Below are 21,105 nucleotides of genomic sequence, written 5' to 3' on the forward strand. Positions count from 1 at the left end.
GGCTTCAAAGCATAACCAGATATTGAACATCCAATTTCTAAGCAAAATACTTGCATATACTGTGGCATCCAATGCATAAACTGCTTTCTGGAAATTGCATACCAGAGAATAAAAAATGCCTTTCAAGAGTCCCCAAAATGCATTTACTGCATGTATATGGCCTCATTATATTGGCATTCAAGTGAACATCAAATTGTATGCATTTGACACTCACTTATGCATCCAAAATGCATCACCAATGGCATATACCAAGTGACATTTACTGCATCATTTTGCCAAAATGCATCAACTTGCCAAAGTGTATCAACATGTATGCATTTGCCAATATACAGTCTGCAAAATGGCTGTCTGCACACTGATCATGAACTGTCCCTATTTTGGATAATAAATAACTCTGTACTGTAAACTCAGATGACCGAGCTGTCAATAGAGAAAACGTAGCCCTTCCAAAGTTCTCCGACTCCTCTGTTGGGCACCGAGCCTAAATCCTTATGGATTTGCAAATACTTGCTGTCGAAAATGGCATTCTGCTCACTTTTACTGTCTGAAATATTGTCAGATTTCCAGACTAAAAACAAAGAACTCACTCTTTTTCTCCAAAGTGGATGTTGTTGCTATCACTGGGCTGCTCTTCCTTTGCTCACGGGAAGGAGAAGGGGAAAGAGACTCCTATCTACTCCATCTAGGAGCTCGCAGTGGCTCACGAGCCATCTGCAGCAGCTGCATCTACAAAAGAGCTTCCCTACAGCCCTCTCCAAACAACGCTCTCCAATGAAGGCTCAGCCTCAGGAGTGCATCGCTCAAAGCTCCAGCCTTAGCAGCAACAGCAAGCCTAAACGGTGCTTTTACGACCGAGCTCCAAGACACAAGCTGCCTCTAAGACTCTTACGACAGCTTCCAACGATATCCACTCGTGAGTTGCGAAACACCAATGTCAACGATCTCCAGCAAGTATCTACGAAGCAATGCCTCCAACAAGCACACAACAGCCAGCCACTTGCTGCAAAGGATGCATCAACAGCCAACGATAGGCTCCCATGAGACAACGTCAAGACCAACGAACAGCGGTCTCCTTCCAAAGCTAGGTTGCTAGAGCACTGGAGCGCTTGAAGATAACCCAAAGTGATTCTTGCAGCTGCATTGTAGAGCAAACATATTTGGATGATGTCTACCCAAAATCTCTCCGTGAATGAGAGAATCAAGCTCTCCAAAGCTCCCGGTAGATCTCTCGAAGCAGTGCCCGTTCTCCTCTCACCAAGCTCCTCGTAGATCGAACGCCATGGGCTCTGATACCAGTTGTGGAAGAGGAGAGCACACACACAAAGGGATGGGGAGACACTAAAAGTGGTGGAGCAAAAGCTACTCCAGCTTATTCCTCTATCATATATATATGAGTATACATGGGCACTGTACAAGTGGGTGGGCTGCTATTCAGCTAGCACGGAATCCGGTCTTTCATGCAAAGACCAAACACATTGATGTCAGGTACCATTTCATCAAGGAGGTACTTGAGGACAAGCGCATAGAGCTTGTCAAGGTTCATACAGATGATAACCCTGCAGATATGCTGACGAAGAGTCTACCTAGTCAGCGGTTTGAGTATTGTCGTGTATTGATGGGCATTGGATAGTATGCTCACTGGTTGTTCTCCCTTAAAGGCACATTGTCCTTTAAGTGGGAGGTTGTGGGGGTTAAAGGTCACTGTGCCTTAACCCCGGTTATGTACAATACTCAAACACATATATAAATGAATGAAAAAGAAGATTAGGGTGGTTCTGCACCCACCAAACTTGTGTGGCTCTCTGTCTCTCTCTCTCCTTCTTCCGTTCTTGCTTCCGTTGAGAGCACTCTCAGTTTATTCTTCACCCTACAAGGAGCGACAATGGTAGTTGGGGGCTATTGATGCAAGCACTAATTAGGCAGGTCATTCCATCCAATCCAATTGCAATCGGGGCAATGGATAGTGTGAAGTATAGAAAATTACAAGGGAAAAATCATGATGATCCGGATGCCCACATTTTCCAGTTCTACAAAGGACCATGGGTAGCGGGCTCTAGGGCAGGCATGCTTTTGAAGACAACATTCCACACTAGACCATATTTTTACCCTGAGAGCCATCGTCGAGGAGGCAAAGTCGAGATGCCAGAAGGCCTACACTTGTTTCGTGGACATTTGGAAGGATTTTGACATTGCCCCTCACTCTCTCCTAATCAGGAGACTCTCGGAGCTACAAGAGTGGAGATTCCTGAGACCCGGCATTAGAGTCATCCTGATGCCTGGCAAAGAGAGGCAGCTTTGATACAACATGGTATGGATGGGTGTCTACTTGGTTTAATAGACATGGTATCGAGATGGATAGGCTCCCCCCCTTTCAGTACAGCATGGATGCACCACCAAAGCTCCTTCCACATGATGAGATTAACCAGATCATACGGTTAGACCTTCTCCACCTTTACACTTCTTGGGTTTGGGGGGTGGATTAGGAGCTCCCCATCAAGACCCTGTTCCATCATGACCACTTTTTGAGGATATCGGAGCATGGTCTCATCATGAGGCCCCGCTACCTCAAGGATAGGAGAGTCTCACATGCCTTGCGGATTGTTATCGGACAAATACGAGTCTCATCCCACCAGCTATGGATTGAGGCTAGGAGAGTGGCTGGCATACCTAGAGAGGAATGATTCTACAAACTTTGCACAATGGGGGAGGTCAAGACAGAGGAGCATTTTCTATGAGTTTGTCTGACCAGCTATGAGATTTGAGGCCGATACCATTGTCTCTTTCAGGAGGGGATCGATTTCAGACCACTCACTTGACTGATACATTTCCCCAACCAGGTTTGCATTTGGCTCTATCTAATTGAGATGCACAAACACAGAGATTCCCTTGTGTAGCAAGATAGAGATCACTACAGTCAATGCCTCTAAACAATGAGCTAGACCCCGAGTACAGACACGCATCATTGATTTTTATGCATCTGAGTTAGCACTAGACGAGATCATGGGGGAGGCACTCGAGGAAGAACTATGGATCACTGTGGAGCCAGTGCGTGTCATTCACGATGTGGCTGGACGAGAGATAAGGAGACTACACACAACATGTGGGATGACCCGAGCACGCACAATTTAGGTTTGACCTATCTTAGCTCTCCTCAGAGGAGACCGCCAGAGATGAGGCATTACTCTCGATATATCCCATTGAATACAGAGATCCAAGAGAGCACACCCCTTGCCACTGTAGGAGACAACCCAATAGACATAGATACGTGAGCTCTTTGTATCACATCAAAGGACCACCAAGGAGCCGTGGTATATAGAGCCTCCACATGTACTTGGAGCTCTGGCTCTTAGCAATTGACTGCTCCTATGTTTTTTCCTACTATATTCTGTATTAGCTTTTTCCAAATTTGCATTTTAGCATTTTATCACTTAGTACTAAGCAAGGGCCTTAGTGAGCCCTTGGCTTGTTTTGAGGCACTGAAAGAGAACTCAACTTGGTGTTGAGCCTCTCATAATTGCGCACAACCTTCGGCACTGGGGTCAAAATTGTAAGAAATCCCTACCTATGATAGCACTACATGGTGCTCGTATTGTCCCCTACATACAAGGCACCAAGCATGTACGCATCCAAGTTGGGGCCCCATTTGTGGGAGTCAAATATGCCATGCAATTAGGGGAATTGAGACATATGTTTTTTATTATTCACAAGCCATAGTTTTTGTGTCTAGGTCATTGTTTACTTTGAGCATAACAATAGGGTTTAGTCTTAAGGATGCCACGGCTATGGTAGAAGAAACGGATAGTGAGCGCGAAAGCAAAGAATGAGAGAAAGTAACATAAATAAGCAAATGAGAAGAGAAGCTTCGCAACAATAGTTAAGCGCACTCGATGAACAAGCATAAGGAGAAGATAGAGGAAGTGTAGACCTGAGAGGTCACCATGAAGCAATCTTGCCAAGGATTTGCAAATGATCACTAAGTCGAAGATTGAGCTGAGAGATATGATCGTCTATCACCACTGCTGAGAATTTGCAACGTGAGTTTACTAGTCACGGACCTACACCACAGATTTAACTTCGTCGGATTTCCTTGGCTTGTAAAGTATCTCTGGCACTTTGTAAATAGGCAGACTTGCACCACAAATTTAACTCCTTGGCTTGATTGATGGCAAGAGGAAAATGGAGGAGGGAGAAGGGGAGAAGAGCGAAGATGCTTGAGAGCGAAGAAGTAAAGCATGAAGTGAAGATGGAACTGACAGTTTCCAGCATGAGTATGTCAGTTTTCATTGAGTTAGGAGCGTTAGATTTTCATGAAAACTGCCAGATGGAGCGTTAGTTTTACATGAAGATGGCAACCACTTTAGATTATCGGTAGCACTCAATTAGTTCTTCTAGTTAGGCAGAACACTCGGTTAGGCATAATTATTAGCATGAAGTTAGAAGTTAGCTTGATGGAAAGCTAGATCATTATCATGATAGTTAGAAGGAGGTTAGAAGTTAGCATGAAGTTAGAAGATCATAGTTTTGTTGATTGATAGTTACAAGATCATAAAAATGAAGTTAGAAGTTGGCATGATGATAGAGGTTAACATGAAGTTAGTTGTTCACACTCTCGAGCTTCAATATCGACATCATCAGTTGGTAGCTCATTGCATGAGTTGTAGGAGTGGTGGGCTACCTCCAAAGAGATTCACACAATTAATACATATCTGGCAATGTGCACCATCTACTGGTCCATTTTTTTGGACTGTTCTCCTACTAATAAATATAGCGCATCATGTACAAGTTCACAGAATAAATTCGTATCCACCTTTGCAATATAATAATAATATCAATTTAAAATTATAAATTCAAGATTAACACACGTATTCATCCTTGTCACCTTTCTCCACTTCTTGTCACCTTCTACTAGTAGCTTTGCAATTCTCAAAGCTCTCCATTTCTTGATACCTTCTTGAAGGCCTCCCCTTCTCGTCACCTTCTACTGGCTTTGCACTTATGTTCATCTATCTAAGACAATAGAATGGCACCTCAAACTATTTTACTGAAATATCTACAATCTCAAACACTTGCTATTAGATATGATACTGAGTTTTGTGAGGTTACATTAACAGACATTAAGGACCATTTTGCCATTGGAGATCAAGAGATTCAAGTACATCAATAGATTGGAATTGAAGATGTTGCTATTTGTCAACCTTTCGTGGATTTGGAAGGGGGAGAGAAAGGGCTCAGATTGGATGGCCGAACCCATCAACATTTCATGGTGGTCGTAAGAAAAAGAGTGTCAAATGCAACATCAACTTCTGTTGAAGAGGTGAGTGTACTTATAATGTTCCAAAGGCTTCCATTGTCTAGCTCTTTGCATGTCACCTTTTCAAGTACGCAATCAATGCATGTCGTGCAAGAACTTCCAGCAAGATATGATGGATATGTTTTGTTTGAGCTACCACCAATAAGTTCAGGCTCTCCTATGAAAGGAATGGATCAGAGGTGTGATGGGCATATTTGGACAGAGTATACGACAAGCACACAAGAGTTTTTTAGAGGTGTTGTAAGATTTAGCAGATGTGGAGGTTATTTGAGGTGTTATAATGTGGATCGTGCTTACAATGAGCGCACTAGCTTAGTAAATGAAACACAATGGAAAGGCAAGCTAAAGAAGACACCCTCTGTAGGGCCACTCAACAAGGAGATAGGAACATTAGTTTGCAAGCATTGTGATGAGTCACCAGAGTGTGTAGAACCATGTGCTGCAATCATGTACTATTGTCTCCCACATGACTGTGAAAGAGTCACGAGATGAGCAATTCATATGGGTATGCACAACCACCCTATGGAACAAGGGATCTCAAGGCACAAAAGACAACAGGTAGAGGACATGGTTTTGATGCATGCTAAGGTGTCTCCAAATGCATCCTATAAGAACATTAAGATGACAGTTACAAGAGACATATTGATGGATATGTTGCTTGTTGATGAAGACACTAAGCATGAAGAATTAACTAAGATAACGCTTAATGAAATGCTGGAAACAATGACCCCTTTGTGCCATCGCGGAGGCACCTTCAAAGATCTATTGAGTGTGCAAGAAAGAATTCTTCCATTGGTGATGGAGGCTTGGATGTAATCCTTGCCTTGAAGAAGAGATGTACTTATCCTTTCCTGCAACATATATTGTTTCCTGGCCAACTACAAGATAAGAGTCAACCTCATATTTTGAAAATGTCCTTTATAGGCCTTGCCTCTAGAGTAGATCTTGTTAATAGAATGAGTCTTGGGGGAAATCTTGGTCAAATGTGGGTGCATTTTGATCACATACAATGTGTTAAAGGGTGGGCCACTATGGCTGCTCATGTATATGACCCCTATATATGTGAGCTATTGACCATTGCTACATGTGAGTTTAAAGTACAGAACACAGATGCACAGGTGCAATTTTGGCACATGTTAAGTGAGCAAATGTTGCAAAATGGATTTGAGAAACTAGAGTTTCAAGGGTTTATGGCAGATAGTGTTGGTTCAAATTGGTTGGCTGTAAGGACTGTGTACAATGGAGGGCTGAAAAATAGAATGGAGGGAAAAGAGAGAACTTGTATTTTCCATTGGGAAATGAGTATGGTTGATCACACAAGATGCTGCATTGCCTCCCAGTTTCAAGAGGAACACAAATCATTATGCCAAAGTTGGAGAAATGCAACCAAAGATGCCGCAGCAGATGAATGGAAAAATAGGATTAGAAAGTTTTGGTCTCCTACCCATGTGAAGGAAGGTGAATTGACTGTCCTCCAAGTCTGGATGGCCTTTTGGGACATTCGTGTTAGTCAATGGGGAGGCATGTTCTTAACGCAACATGAAAATGTTGGCTTTGTACCTACAGTAAATCTATCTGAAAACAAGCACTCTAGCATTAGAGCGGGTCATGGGTTGCAAAAATATGTGTCTCTATACGAAGCTTCAGTTTCAGATCTTGCAATGAGTGCTTTACAAAGTGCCCATTATCATGCATACATGTTAGGAAAGCACTCTAAGACTCGGACCAGATTTGGAGGTTTTGCGAAGATGAGTTTCTATAGAAGAGTTTTTTAATTTTGTTGTTTCCATTGCCTTTGTTCTTCAAAGCATACGAATACCATTCGCCCAAATCAATCAACTAACATATGAAGGGAAACTTGGCCTCCACGGTAGTGTTATAAACATGTTTGCGGGTGTCGAGCTCACGCAAAAACTATTGCCACGATTCATTGATGACAGTGCAACAGTGACTGTTGCAATCAAATGTTGCCTAAGTTACAATCACAACTATATCAGTGGATTGGTGCATCCAAACATTACGATGCGCGCAATGCATGAGTTATTGCAGAGCCCACTCTACAAAGAAAACAATGTCCAAATCAACCCGCTTTGGTTGGCACATATAGAAACAATGCAAATCACCGAGTGCAGCCAGAACAGCACTGGAGAAAGAACCCAGGATGGCAGCATCGATGAGTGTGAGGTGATGGACACTTTGGTTCATGGGATTTACACATCCCAACCAGTAGTGGATTTTGAGGAGAAAACAATTGTAGTTGCCCCTTTAAAGGGATTCAAGCCTCTAAGCTTGTTCTATGATAAGAACTACAAGGAACTAGGATTCCCTACCCTTTTTTTCAAGAACGAGAGACAGTACGGCACATGCCCAGGAACAACTTATATCAAGATATTGTGAAATGGGAAATCAAAAACAAGGACCGCCGGTTTGCACTCTCCATTGACTAGAATTTGTTCTTTAAGATGATGAAAGTTCTTGTGCAGCAAATCCTTTCCTCGAGCTGGGTACGGATGTGATAGGGCGAATGCAAGGAATACGCCTAAAAGCTGAGAGGGTACTTGTTGACACAAACATAGAACAACTTCTAAAGTCAAGAATAGGATAAGGACTTCGTGTGTTTGCACACTTTTGCAGATTACAAGAAAAAACTCAAAAAAAGCCTTTTCACCATGTTGAGACAGCTAGAGCCACCTACATTTTTGGTTACTTTGTCATCCACAGAAAAAAAGTGGGAACCACTGTTGTCGTGCTTGCACAAGCTAAGCACCAAGCAAAACAAGGAGAAAACAAGAAATCCTTTACACGATGTGTAACAAATGATTTGGTCGAAGCCTATATCTCACAACAGCGCAGTACTATGCACACAAGTTTCAAGTGTTCAAGACATTGGTTCGCAAAGACGAAACCATACTAGGGCCAATAAAGGACTACTTCTTCATTACTGAGTTCCAAAACAAGGGAAGCCAACACAGTCATGGGTTGCTAGCGCACCAAAGCCTGGACATTGCAACGATGAGAGAATAGTGGGAGGCAAGCATAGACATCTAGTTCGTGATCGATCCCAGACAAACGAGGCTCTAAAGTTAGCCATCGCACAAAACGTAGACAACAACGTGCCCGCAAATGAGTGCATACACAAGGTGGACAACGCAATTTTAAACACACAACACATAAGTGCACAATAAGCAATATACCTTTGCCTATCGCTACCTCTAACCAATGCAATGAGAGAATTTGCATACATAAACACAAGCGCGCTCTACGAAAGAATGCTGCTTTTCAAAAGGAGAAGTGAGCTTCAAAAGCTGGACCCAACAAGCATAGACATATTCTTCGATGATATTGTCTCAAAATACATCACATGGGGTGATGGGTTGGAAAGGACATGCTTGGCCACATTTAGGAGTGGATTTAACTACAAGAGCGGTACAACGAAAGAAAGAAAGCGGCCAAAAATAATACGATTCAACAACTACAACAAGCACACAAACCTGCAGAACCACTACAGGGAGCCATGCCTTCTATACGTACCATTCCAGCTTCAGGAGCATTCCCTCAATGGAGACGAAACAACTTGGCATGACAAATGCATGGCAAATAAAGCATAGATCCAATCGAACGAGGAAAAATTCAACAGATCAAGGGGTCTCCAAAACATTCTCAACAATAACCAAAGCAAAAACACCTCATCAACGTCGACAAGGACATCAACCACTATAAGCATGGGAAAATTTGACTTGCAAATAGAGCTGTGCACAACCGAGAGAGTACACGTACCATGGCTAAACTACCAGCAGATGTACAAGGTGCTTCCAAACTCAGTATACTATAGGAAGTACCGCGATGCGAACAAAGGGCAACTGGCAATCGTGTGGATGATATCCTATTGAAGAAAGGTTTACGCCCAAACGAAATACTGCAAGTCTTGTTCCTGTCTAAGAATGCAAGCTCTGGGAAAACATTTACTACCCTTCTTGTAGTTCAAACGCTACAATGCCTATACTCACACAGGAAAACAAATGACAGCCAGTTGCCCCATGCGCTCCTATTGGCATACATTAGAAAAGCAGCCCGAGGGATAGGGGGAGCACAATACATGCTGCATTGCACCTACCATTGCTAACTAGCATGTACACATCCCTCTCCGTAGAAAATCTACAAGCAGTCTCCAAAAAATATAAAAACGTGGAACTTATTGTCATTGATGAAATTTCAATGGGCGGGTTAAACAATTTCACCGTAGTAGACATGCAAATGCATGAAATTAAACACAACCATGACAAACCGTTTTGGGGTGTCGATGTTTTTTTATCAGGTGACCTATGCTAGGCTAGCCCAATAAAAGATTCCTAGTTTTTCCTAGCATCCAAACAAACAACAATACTCAATTCTTGCTGGTGAACACACATACGCTACTTTGAACTCAATGAACCCATGAGACAAAAAAACGGGGCATACTTGGAACTACTGAACAAAATAAGAGTTGGAGGCAAACAGATGATGACATCTCCACAATAAACAACTTGCACAACTAACTAGTTTCGGCAAAACATTCAGTACCACATCTATTCTACACCAACGTAGCCAAGGATGAACACAAGGATTACGTGTTTGAAACTTTGCAAGGACAAGTGCACATTCTAAACTCAGTCGATCATAAACACAGAACATGCAGCAAAAAAATTAAGATACCGAGTGATGCAAAGAAAACAGGAGGGCTGTAAGGATAGTTAAGTCTAAAACCAGGAATGATCATCAAGATATGCATCCGGAACTTCAAAGTCATTGACGAGATAGTAAACGGGACGAACGGAGTTTTCAGAGGGTCAGACACAAGCAGAAAGCCCAAGGTGGTATGGATACAGCTCATAGACAAAACAGTGGGAGCCAAAGAACAAAGTGAAAACATAAACATGTGCAAGGAAGAAACACCACGCCTCGGGGGGGGTCACTATGTATAAACCCTCTATACCACGTGCGTTCAAGGCATATTTCTAAAATCCCTTATCTATAAATTTTTCATTAATAAAATGTACCCCTTTTCTATACAAATCTGTAAATTTTTTCCAAAACTATTTTAAATAGTCCCTTATGTATATTTATTTTTGTAAATTTTAGAAATAAAAAATATCCTTCTATTGAACTCACGTGATAGGGTTACATATGATGAGTGACCCCCCCGAGCACCACGCGAATGGACACCATTGCTTCAAATAAGCAACGAGTTCCAAATAGAAAGCTAGTGGAGATGCCAGGTAACCAAGGAAGCCATGGAGTACGAGCAAACCGAGACCCCTCAGATCTCTTCTCCCACAAACCTGAACTCGAACGACATGATTGCCACTCTGCTCTCCGAATTGGTGCAGTCTAACATGCATGTTGCTACTCTGACGGTGCACCTGACGTCCCGACAGATCATGAGTTTGGGTCATGACTCGAGGGTTTGTCCGAAACCCTTCACGGGCACTCTGGACGATGACATCTTTCGTTGGTTGGATCACTTCTCAAATCTCTCGAAATACCACCATTGGTCAGACGCTCAGAACTTGGAAGAAATTCAACCTTTTTTCCAAGGTTTAGCAGTGACCTCATATCACCAGCTTCATGATGGTGTCAAAAATTCATGGCCGCATCTTCGAGGAGCACTTATGGTGGATTTCGACAGTTCCGATGTAGTAAAAGATGCACTTACACAATTGCAAGAACTCAGACATATCCCAAATGGACATTGATATACAAAATACATAGGTCTTCAATAGAAATGGCTATCGTCCAAAACTCCCTCCCAATGATAGACCAAAATTACCCGACCGTGACCATCAAGGGTGACCTAGATGTTTTGCATGCAACAAATTCGGCCATGTTCGAAAATATTGTCAAATGTTACAATCAATTCAAAATTCGCAATCTCATGCCCCTTCCAATTTCATGGTTTCGGGAAAAGATCACCTGGAGCCCGCGTGAAGCAGGCATGTTCTCCAGATCCATTTCACCCTCCTAGTCCAATTGCATTTGTAGTAGAAGCTTATGTTCGTAGGAATCCAGTTCTAGTTTTAATTGATTCAGGAAGCGCAGTTACTCTTCTATCCAAGAACAGAAAGTCCCGCTCTACTACCTTGCCCAACCATATCACTTTCGACGATAGTCTTTTTGCCATTGTGTCGACCTCAGGAGCTACCATTGAGATTGACATGGAAAATCACCATTTTATAGTACCGACCATAGTGTTACCCAATCAAATTTTCCCTCTAACACTCGGACGTGATTGGCTAACTGATCATAAGGCTCTCATTGATTTTCAACATAAATGTTTAAGAATTCCAAATGCTCCACCAATTCCATGGTTATATTCCAAAAAGTTTTCAAATACACTTTCTACAGTCGTTCGTGAAGATTTGTGGCATCATCAAATTCAAAACCTGTTTTGTCAATTTCCAGGAGCATTCGCAGGAGATAAACCAACAACAACCACAGCCAATGTGTTTCATGAAATTCACACTGGGGATTCTCGTCCAATTTCTACTGCTCAACGATGCCGGTCAAGTAAGGACGTCCAAATTCTATGCAACCACGTGACATCAATGCTGAAAGATGGGATCATCAGCCATTCCAAAAGCTCATAGTCGTGCAAACCACATCTCGTCCGCAAATCCGATAATTCTTATCGATTTTGTGTTGATTTGCATGCTCTTAATTCAGTCACAATTCGAGATGAATACCTATTGCCAAGGTTAGATAATATCTTGGATTCTCTGGAACATTCAAAGTTCTTTACTACCCTGGATTTGAAATCCGAATATTGGCAAATCCCACTTCGTGCTGAAGACTGAGAGAAAACTGCATTCCACGCTCCATTCGGGTTGTATTAGTTTAATGTCATGCCATTTGGCCTGAACAATCGTCCAAGTAATTTCCAATGCCTCATGAATTTGTGTTGCATGATTTGATCATCCAAGGAAAGGTGCTAGTTTACCTCAATGATATTCTGAAACATACTGGCACGTGGGAAGAACATCATATTGTTTTTGGAACAAGTACTTTGTCTCTTTCAACAGTTCAATCTCAAGATCAATTCTCAGAAATGCAAATGGGCTCAGTCAACACTCAAATATTTAGGCTTCATCATTTTCGCACAAGGCATTCAGCCAGATCCCCAAAAGGTACAAGCTCTACAAAATTACCAAGTTCCATAGAATGCTAAGCAGATTCAATGATTTTTAGGGTTGGCAGGATTTAGTTCCAGATTCATGTTGCAACTCTCCATAGTGGCGGTTGCTCCATTATAGAAGCTTCTACTCAAAATAAAAAATTCAATTGGTCCCCTCTCTATTAACAATCGTTTGATATGATTCGACAAATTCTGAAAGAAGACGCACTCCTCCGATGTCCCGATTTGACTAAACCTTTTTTGATACGCACAGATGCATCTGATCATGGTTTGGGTGCTGTACTAATACAACAAGATGATCATAATGAATGGCGCCCCATTGTTTATCTCAGCCGATCCCTTTCTGATCCATAGTCGCAATACTTGGCCACCGAACTAGAATGTTTGGGCATGGTATGGGCTATTCAAAAATTACTTGTTTATGTCCATGAAAGTCATTTCAAAATTCAAACCGACCATGTAGCTTTAACGAGCTTGATGAAGAAAAAGCACCTTCAGGGACGTTTGGCTCGATGGGCATTATTGTTGCAAGACTATGATTTCCAAATTTCTTACCGTCTTGGCAAACAAAATGAAATTGCAGATGCTTTATCACGTTCACAACCCATAGCAACACAAGTTCAAACGCCACTACTCCCAGTTGCAAGACAAACTCCATTGCCTCGCCCTCAAATTTCCCCATCTCTACCAACATTATTGGAATTGAAAGACCTTCAGGATCAAGATGCTAAAATTCAAAAGATCGAAAGTGCAATCTCCTAATCTCCCTTCTTTCGGGTAATTGACGGAATCTTGTACTACCACAAACCTCCTTTCTAACCTCGGCTTTGCCTCCCCGCATCAATTTGCTCTCAATATATGTATGCCTTCCATGACAGCATTTTCGGTGGGCATTTAGGATTTCTGAAAGTTTTAACCAAACTATAGACCGAATTTTTCTGGCCGAAAATGCGTCACTCCTTGCATCTCTACCTTCAATCATGCTCCACTTGCCAATCTTTCAAAACCCCCACCACGAAGCCGACCGGCGACATGCAATCTATATCGGTTTCACACCCTTTTGAATTGGTAGCATACGACATTATGGGGCCATTTCCTACTTCCAAAGATGGGAACAATTATATAATTGTCCTAACCGACTACCTGACCCGATGGGCGATTGTGCGACCACTGAAAACACAAATGGCATCAAAGGTAGCAGATTTTTAGATTCAAAATTTAATTTTGCCACATGGTTGCCCCAAGCAACTTCTATGTGATCAAGGAAGTAATTTTAAATCCGAAGTAATGAAGGTAGTTACAAACAAGTTGAATATCACACAACAATTCACCAGCCCAGATGGAAATGCATAGAGAGAATGGCTCAATTGCGCCTTCAAATTCATGCAAACAATGTATATTGAGCATACAAATTGGGACATATGTGGCAGTTAGTTCTTCTTGGGACCTCTTGGGAACTACCTTGTCTCGATGTTGGTCGAAGTTGGAAGCATGTGCGAAGCTCAGCAGGTTTTTAACAAGTTGGTAGACCGGAGTGTTTGTTCTTGGACTTCTCTCATCACGGGTTATATTGAACGTGGGGAATCACAGCGTGCCCTTAACCTCCACCAGAAGATGCAAGAGGATTCAGTACATCCTAGCAAGCATACCTTTGTGGCCATACTAAAGGCTTGTGCAAGGCTGAAGGATGTGGAAAGAGGCCGAGAATTACATGCTCAGATTGCCAAAAAGGGGCTGGAAAGAAATCTTTTTATCGGGAGCACCTTGGTGGATATGTATGCTAAATGTGGCTTGCTTGTACAAGCACGGGAAGCTTTTGACTGCCTGCCAGTTCGAGATGTAGTCTTGTGGAATGCACTAATGGCAGGACATGCGGAGCAGGGGCTTGGTGAAGAAGCGCTGAACTGTCTCGAACAGATGCAATCGGAGGGTTTGTCTCCAAGTGCTGCGACATTGGTTTGCAGCCTGAAAGCTTGTGGGAGCATAGAAGCGATCGATAAGGGCCGAGAAATACATGCCAAGATAGCGAGAAAGGGGCTGGAAACAGATGTTTTTGTTGGCAGCACCTTGGTGGATCTGTATGCCAAATGTGGCTCGCTTGCAGAAGCACAAGAAGCGTTTGACAAGCTGGCTGTTCGAAATGAGGTTTCGTGGAATGCACTAATGGCAGGATATGCCAAACAAGGGCTTGGTAAGGAAGTGCTGAACTGTTTCAAACAGATGCAACTGGAGGGTCTCTCCCCAGATTCTGTCACATTTGTTTGCATCTTGAAAGCTTGTGGCAGCATAGGAGCCATAGTTAAGGGCCAAGATATACAGCCAGAAAGGGCCTGGAAAGAGATCTATTTGTTGGCAGCACCTTGGTGGATATGTATGCCAAATGTGGCTCACTTGCAGAAGCATGGGAAACATTTGACAAGCTGCCGGTTCAAAATGTAGTCTCATGGAATGCTCTAATGACAGGATATGCTCAGCATGGGCATGGTGAGAAAGCACTGAACTGTCTCGAACAGATGCAACTTGAGGGTCTGTCTCCAAGTGCCCATCACATTTGTTTGCAGCTTGAAAGCTTCTGGCAGCATAGGGTCCAAAGAGAAGGGCCGAGAAATGCATGCCGAGATTGCAAGAATGGGGCTAGAAAGAGATCCTTTCGTTGGCAGCTCCTTGGTGGATATGTATGCCCAATGTGGCTTGCTTGCGGAAGCATGGGATGTGTTTGACAAGCTGTCTGTTCGGAATGAGGTCTTGTGGAATGCACTAATCACTGGATATGTTGAACAGGGGCTTGGTGAAGAAGCACTGAAGTATTTTGAACAGATGCAACTGGAAGGTCTCGCTCCAGATGCTGTCACATTTGTTTGCAGCTTGAAAGCTTGTGGCAGCATAGGAGCCAGAGAGAAGGGCCGAGAAATACATGCCAAGATCACCAATAAGGGACTGGAAAGAGATCTTTTTGTTGGCAATGCCTTGGTGGATATGTATGCCGAATGTGGCTTGCTTGCAGAAGCACGGATTGCACTTGCTGCCAGTCCGAGATGTGATCTCGTGGACTGCACTAATGGCAGGATATTCTGAGCATGGGCTTGGTGAGGAAGCTCTAAGCTGTCTTGAACAGATACAGCTGGACGGTCTCTCTCCAGATGTTGTCACATTTGTTTGTAGCTTGAAAGCATGTGGCAGCATAGGAGCATTAGACAAGGGACGAGAAATGCATGCTGACGTAGGCAGACAAGGGTTAGAAAGAAATACTTTTGTTGGCAGCACCTTGGTCGATATGTATACCAAATGTGGCTCATTTGCAGAAGCATGTGAAGCGTTTGATAGGCTACCAGTTCGAAACATAGTCTCATGGACTGCATTGATGTCTGGATATACTGAGCATGGGCTTGGTGAGGAAGCCCTGAACTGTCTCGAACAGATGCAATTGGAAGGTTTCTCTCCAAATGCTATCACGCTTGTTTGCAGCTTGAAAGCTTCTGGCAGCATTGTAGCCATAGACATAGGCCAAGAAATACATACCGAGATTGTCAGGAAAGGACTGGAACAGGATCTGTGTGTCGGAAACACCTTGGTGGATATGTATGTCCAATGTGGCTTGCTTGCAGAAGCATGGGAAGTGTTTGACAACCTGCCGAATCGAGACTTAGTCTCATGGACTACACTAATGACAGGATATGCCAAGCTAGGAGAAAGTGAAGCTGTTCTTCATATGCTTGGGAGACTGAGAGGAGAAGGGATAAAACCAAACGGAGTAACATTCTCGGTTGTACTTAATATCTGCAGTCATGTAGGTCTCGTGGAAGTTGGCCAGGAGTACTTTCAGGCAATCAGCAAAGACTATGGCATCACTCCAACTATTGAGCACCACACTGGTATGGTCGATCTCCTTGGCCATGCTGGCCAATTAGAGGAGGCAGTTGCAATAATGAAGAAGATGCCCTGCGATTATAATCATGTCGTGTGGCATATGGTTTTGGGTGCTTGTCAAAAGTGGGGTAATGTGGCACTTGGAAGACTAGCCTTTGAACATGCAGTGCAATTGGATGAAAAGGATGCTGCAGCTTACGTTTTGATGTCTAATATCTATGCATATACTCCCATGCAAGATGAAGAGAAGGTCACAGGTAGGCGACTCACAGGACAAACATAGAAGCAGCCAGGACAGAGTTGGTGGACTGACATTGGCAGGATTTTGCATTCATGCATTGGATGTCACAAGGGGCATATCCTTTGACCTTGTTTGAGTCTATCTATTTTAAACAAATGGGAGAGTGGGCAGCCAGGCTTAACTCCAATATTATTGGGAAAACCTTCGATGACCCTTCTTTCATTTTGACTTGATGGTGCACATGTTCATATGTTTTGGCCATGGCAACCATATATTCCATCCCTTTTGACCTGCCATGGGGGGAAGGCTATAGTAAAGGTTGAACTTTGCAAAAGAGAAAATTATTTTCTTTTGTATTTTTTGGAGCTCTATGGTCGTGTAATGCAGGTACTGGTTCTCATTGGTGGACCTGCATGCATGCATGATCCCCGCCCCCACAATCATTTCTTGCTCAAAATCTATCGTTCTGCTCTTCCCGGCGATTATTTCTCGCTCAAACGTGAATGGCAACTATAATTGGCACCTTTGCAGCTTCCTTCTGGCAACTATCAATGGCAGCTATGCAGCTATGTGGCTTGGAGTCTGGCTACTATTGATTGCTTGCATCGTTGTATTCATTGTGAGTGGAAGAGATTCGATTAGAGCTGGCACCTCCGTCTCCTCCCTACAAAGAGGGAGCTGATTACGGCAAGCCATGGAGAGCTGGTGAACCAACAGAGAGCTAGAGAAACTCGAGTCACATTTTGCCATCATTCTAAGGTTCTGGTTCTCATTGGTGGACCTGCATGGGTTCTTTATCCACCTTGCAGCATGCATGATCCCCGACCCGCTTGCTCAAAATCTATCGTTCTGCTTTTCCTGGCGATTATTTCTCCCTCAAACGTGAATGGCAACTATCATTGGCACCTATGCAGCTTCCTTCTGGCAACTATCAATGGCAGCTATGCAGCTATGTGGTTTGGAGTCTGGCTACTATTGATTGCTTGCATCGTTGTATTCATTGTGAGTGGAAGAGATTCGATTAGAGCTGGCACCTCCGTCTTCTCCCTGCAAAGAGGGAGCTGATTACGGCAAGCCATGGAGAGCCAACAGAGAGCTGGAGAGACTCAAGTCACATTTTGCCATCATTCTAACTTGCTCGCTTGACCTTTCTCTGCCCACTCCAAAGCCAACTGCTTCCGTCTTCAGATCCTTCCATCCGAATCGAAGTTTTATGTGACAAATTGCCTGTTGAAACCGTATGCTTCCAAGAGCTCTTGACTATCACTCCAACCATGCATGACAGCCTAGAACAGCTCGTCAGCAAACTGAGCCGTGATCAACCCGGTTCTGCATTATTGCAGACCCCTATCTGGCTTGGACTTTGGACAGTAAGCTTGATGGCATACTTGACACTTCTAGCTCTTCCTCAGCTACTTATGAAGGGATACATTGGGTTAAATTGGAAGGTCTCATTTTCTTCAGCTATAGTGGTTGCAACTTATGTACATGCTTTGGTTTTGTGTTGCCGACCCTTCTCGTTTTGGTCGTAGGTCAGCCTTTGAGCAAGAATTAGGTTTTCCTCGATTGTCTGCCGGGGCTTCCTTGTTTTGCATTGCTATGCATGGTCAGAAGAGTTTGGTAAGTCTTGCAGGTCTTTCCTCATTTTCTTTAAAATTGCAAGATTGTCCTGGGCTTGTTGTTTCGGAATGTGTTTGTTGCGGAACCTGAGCAGGGTAGGGAGGTTTTGTGGAACAAATTTGGGCTACCCAAGCCTAAAGGAAGGTCTGATGCCAACAACTTGATCGGCCAGGGTCTAGTGTCACCCAAAGGAGAGAAATCGGCTCAAACATCAAGGAATAGTCAGCCCCGCTTTCTAATTATTGCACACCCTGCTTTTGGAAGCAGCTTCTCAGAGGGCAAGCAAGTTTTGAGTTACAACATAAACAGCAGATTGTGTTCGATGATTATTCGATTCCAGGATCAAGGTAACTTCTGGCTCTCGATTCGATGCTGGCCCAAGAGAAACGCTAGCATTCGTAGATTATCTTTGCTGATCGACTCAACTTGAGGAACGTTGTATGGTGTGCTGGAAGATTGGTTTTTGCATTGGGAAAGTCATCAGCAGAATTCGGTTTGTTAAACTTTCTTTGTTGTTTGTACCTTGACGTTCAGATTTGTGCCGATGCCATGAATTGCTACTATTGGAAGCTCAACCGTCAAATCAAAGAGTTACTGTGCGAAACGATTTACAGGCACATGGCATTGGTCAAAGCAGGGTGGGGCACGGGAGTTCATACTGGAACGATCTGCTGGGGCACAAATAGGAAATAATTGCAAGGTAGCCAGAAGAACTTGACGTTGGAGATAGGAGAGATTGTGCAAGAGCGCCATCAGATGGTGCTTTTTGCACGCGTGCGCGCACCCCCCAACCGCCCCCCTGTATGAGACTTTTATCGAGCCTGGACTCCTTTGTAGTGAGCTGTTTAAGCTTATCTCAAGCCTTAGGCTTGCATGGGAGCTGGTTTAGTGTTGCGTGTCTCCTTCATTCTGAGTCATCTGCTTTAGTCTGGTTTGCGGGTCCTTTTGTGAGGATCTCATTGCTCCTGCATGTTGCAGACAGTGGTGGCATGAACGGGATGTGCAAGTCTGGCTTCTCTTCCTGTTTATGCCTTTTGTAGGAGATGGATAGTCTATCTTAGTATAGTAATTGGCAGCGTCTTAAATTTACGTAGCTCTTTGTGTGTTCAGCTCTTTCTAAAGTCTGCTACGCTGGCTTTGTGTAAAGCTCTGGCAGAGCAATTGTGGATTTTATTTGCTGCTTCTGTTGGAGTCTCCAGAGTTTGGGTGGTTATGTTTCTTTGAAGGATCTCAGGTGCAGCCCCCAGCTTGGGTTCTTCTCCGGATTCATCATCTAATCTCTTTCCGACTGGCCTTTTGAATGTTAAGGATTATATCATTCGCCTTGTTTAGCAAATTGAGTCTAGGGACTGGCTAAAATCTTTCCTGAACAAATCAATAACAAAGCCCTTACTCTTTTGGGGTTCTTCAGCCCATTGGCTTATCTTGGCAATAGCTTGGTCATCAGCAGGCTAGCCATAATGGTTCTGTAGTTGCCTTATAGGTGCATTCTCTCCCTCTATGTAACAAATTTTTTGGCAGCCCGTCTCGCATAACTAAATTAAACATTTGTAAATCCACAAAGACACTATCCTTCCTGCATCTCAGCATGGAACCGCTATAAAGTAGCAGCCTTACAATCTGCTAGCATGGGGAGAACCTTGGTTGCCATCATCTTTTGCTCATGAAGTGACTTTTGAATGAAGATCTGCTCAAAACTCATGCCCCGCATGCTTTCTTATGTCCGTCTTTATGCATCTCTAAAACCCTCTTGGGACCAGACTATTTGGACTCCATATCACAGTCTTTTCCTCTAGGCCAGGTTTTGATCTCTTGAACCCATGGCATCTTTTACCATTTGTCTTGCTTCTCCAGAGTTTGCATTGTACCATTTTTATTACTTTTACTAAATCTGAAAAAATGCATTTCTTCAGATTTAGGGAGATGCCCTTCTCCAAGAATTTTTGGAGTTCTTTGTAATTCTTCTCTTTATTTTGTACCCAATTCCAAGTCATCTAAAACAAGGTGAATGATATCTATCATTCAAGAGGCTTGCCTTGCAACTACGAAAGCACAAAAGGGACGTTCAATAGGGTTCGAGTGGCTTATAGGCACGACATTCAAGTCTCCTGCATTCACCACAAGTGTAAGTACAACAACATAACGTCAAAGAGAGCACCATTAAACTCATAAAAACATCAAAGAGAATAGGGTACCATGCGATGTCCAACTCTTCTTCAATTGCTGATGTCCTGCTTTCCATCCACAATCGAAAGTAGGGCTTAGCAAGCCTCCATTGACACAGAGCATGGAAGAACTAGACTGCGGTATAACAGAACGGATAGAGTGGATCTTAGCACTAATCACCCGCCTTGATGCCAAACATAGAGGAAAACAATGTAAAGAAGACAACAAGCACCATAAAGAAACGCCGCCTCTGCAATCTTCTCTGTCAAAACCTTAATCCTTCAATAAAACCTCAATTAATTGATGCATGCAGAACTCAATCAAATATTTCCATGTGGGCAAGCATAAAAAATTCAAAAGTAAATTATTTAACCTTTGGAAGGAGAGGAATTGTTCCTAGTACCCTTCCCGCACAAGTCAGGCAAAAAATCCTTAGGAAGTATGTCAAGTCATCTAGAAATGTCTCATGCATAAACCACTGGAATGTGGTTGGAGCATTGCTCAAGCCAAAGTTCATCACATGGGTTGCATACGTTCCAAAGTTGGTTGTGAAGTGGTCTTCAGTTTAACCTCTTGGCAATGGTTTTTTCGTTGTACATAGAGAAACAATTCAGAGTGAGTACATTTCTTGTCATACTAATGAATCCAAGATTTGGTTGATATTAGCTTTCCCTATTTGGATTTATGATTTATGTTGCGTAGAAATATTATTCAAAGTAAAAAAGTGCCACT

General features: G+C 43.1%; 1 protein-coding gene across 1 annotated transcript; it reads left to right on the forward strand.

The window, feature by feature from the left end:
* Nucleotides 1-13,949: 13,949 nt before the first annotated feature.
* On the forward strand, nt 13,950-16,629 carry LOC147881204 (pentatricopeptide repeat-containing protein At4g13650-like). Its single transcript, XM_087402352.1, has 4 exons — nt 13,950-14,842; nt 15,041-15,516; nt 15,575-15,868; nt 16,085-16,629. Exons 1-4 carry the CDS (start codon nt 13,950-13,952, stop codon nt 16,627-16,629), a joined length of 2,208 nt encoding a protein of 735 aa, XP_087258478.1.
* The last annotated feature ends 4,476 nt before the right edge of the window (nt 16,630-21,105 follow it).

Source organism: Dipteris shenzhenensis, chromosome 31, assembly GCF_047967505.1.
Source record: "Dipteris shenzhenensis isolate YYH24624 ecotype China chromosome 31, Dip_SZ_1.0, whole genome shotgun sequence".
In the NCBI taxonomy this organism is placed as follows: Eukaryota; Viridiplantae; Streptophyta; class Polypodiopsida; order Gleicheniales; family Dipteridaceae; genus Dipteris; species Dipteris shenzhenensis.

Coding starts and splice junctions, on each gene's coding strand:
- LOC147881204 (XM_087402352.1), top strand. CDS start 13,950: ATGTTGGTCGAAGTTGGAAGCATGTGCGAAGCTCAGCAGGTTTTTAAC. Junction 14,843..15,040: donor TATTTGTTGGCAGCACCTTG/GTGGATATGTAT, acceptor ATTTGTTTGCAG/CTTGAAAGCTTCTGGCAGCA. Junction 15,517..15,574: donor ACTTGCTGCCAGTCCGAGAT/GTGATCTCGTGG, acceptor TTGGTGAGGAAG/CTCTAAGCTGTCTTGAACAG.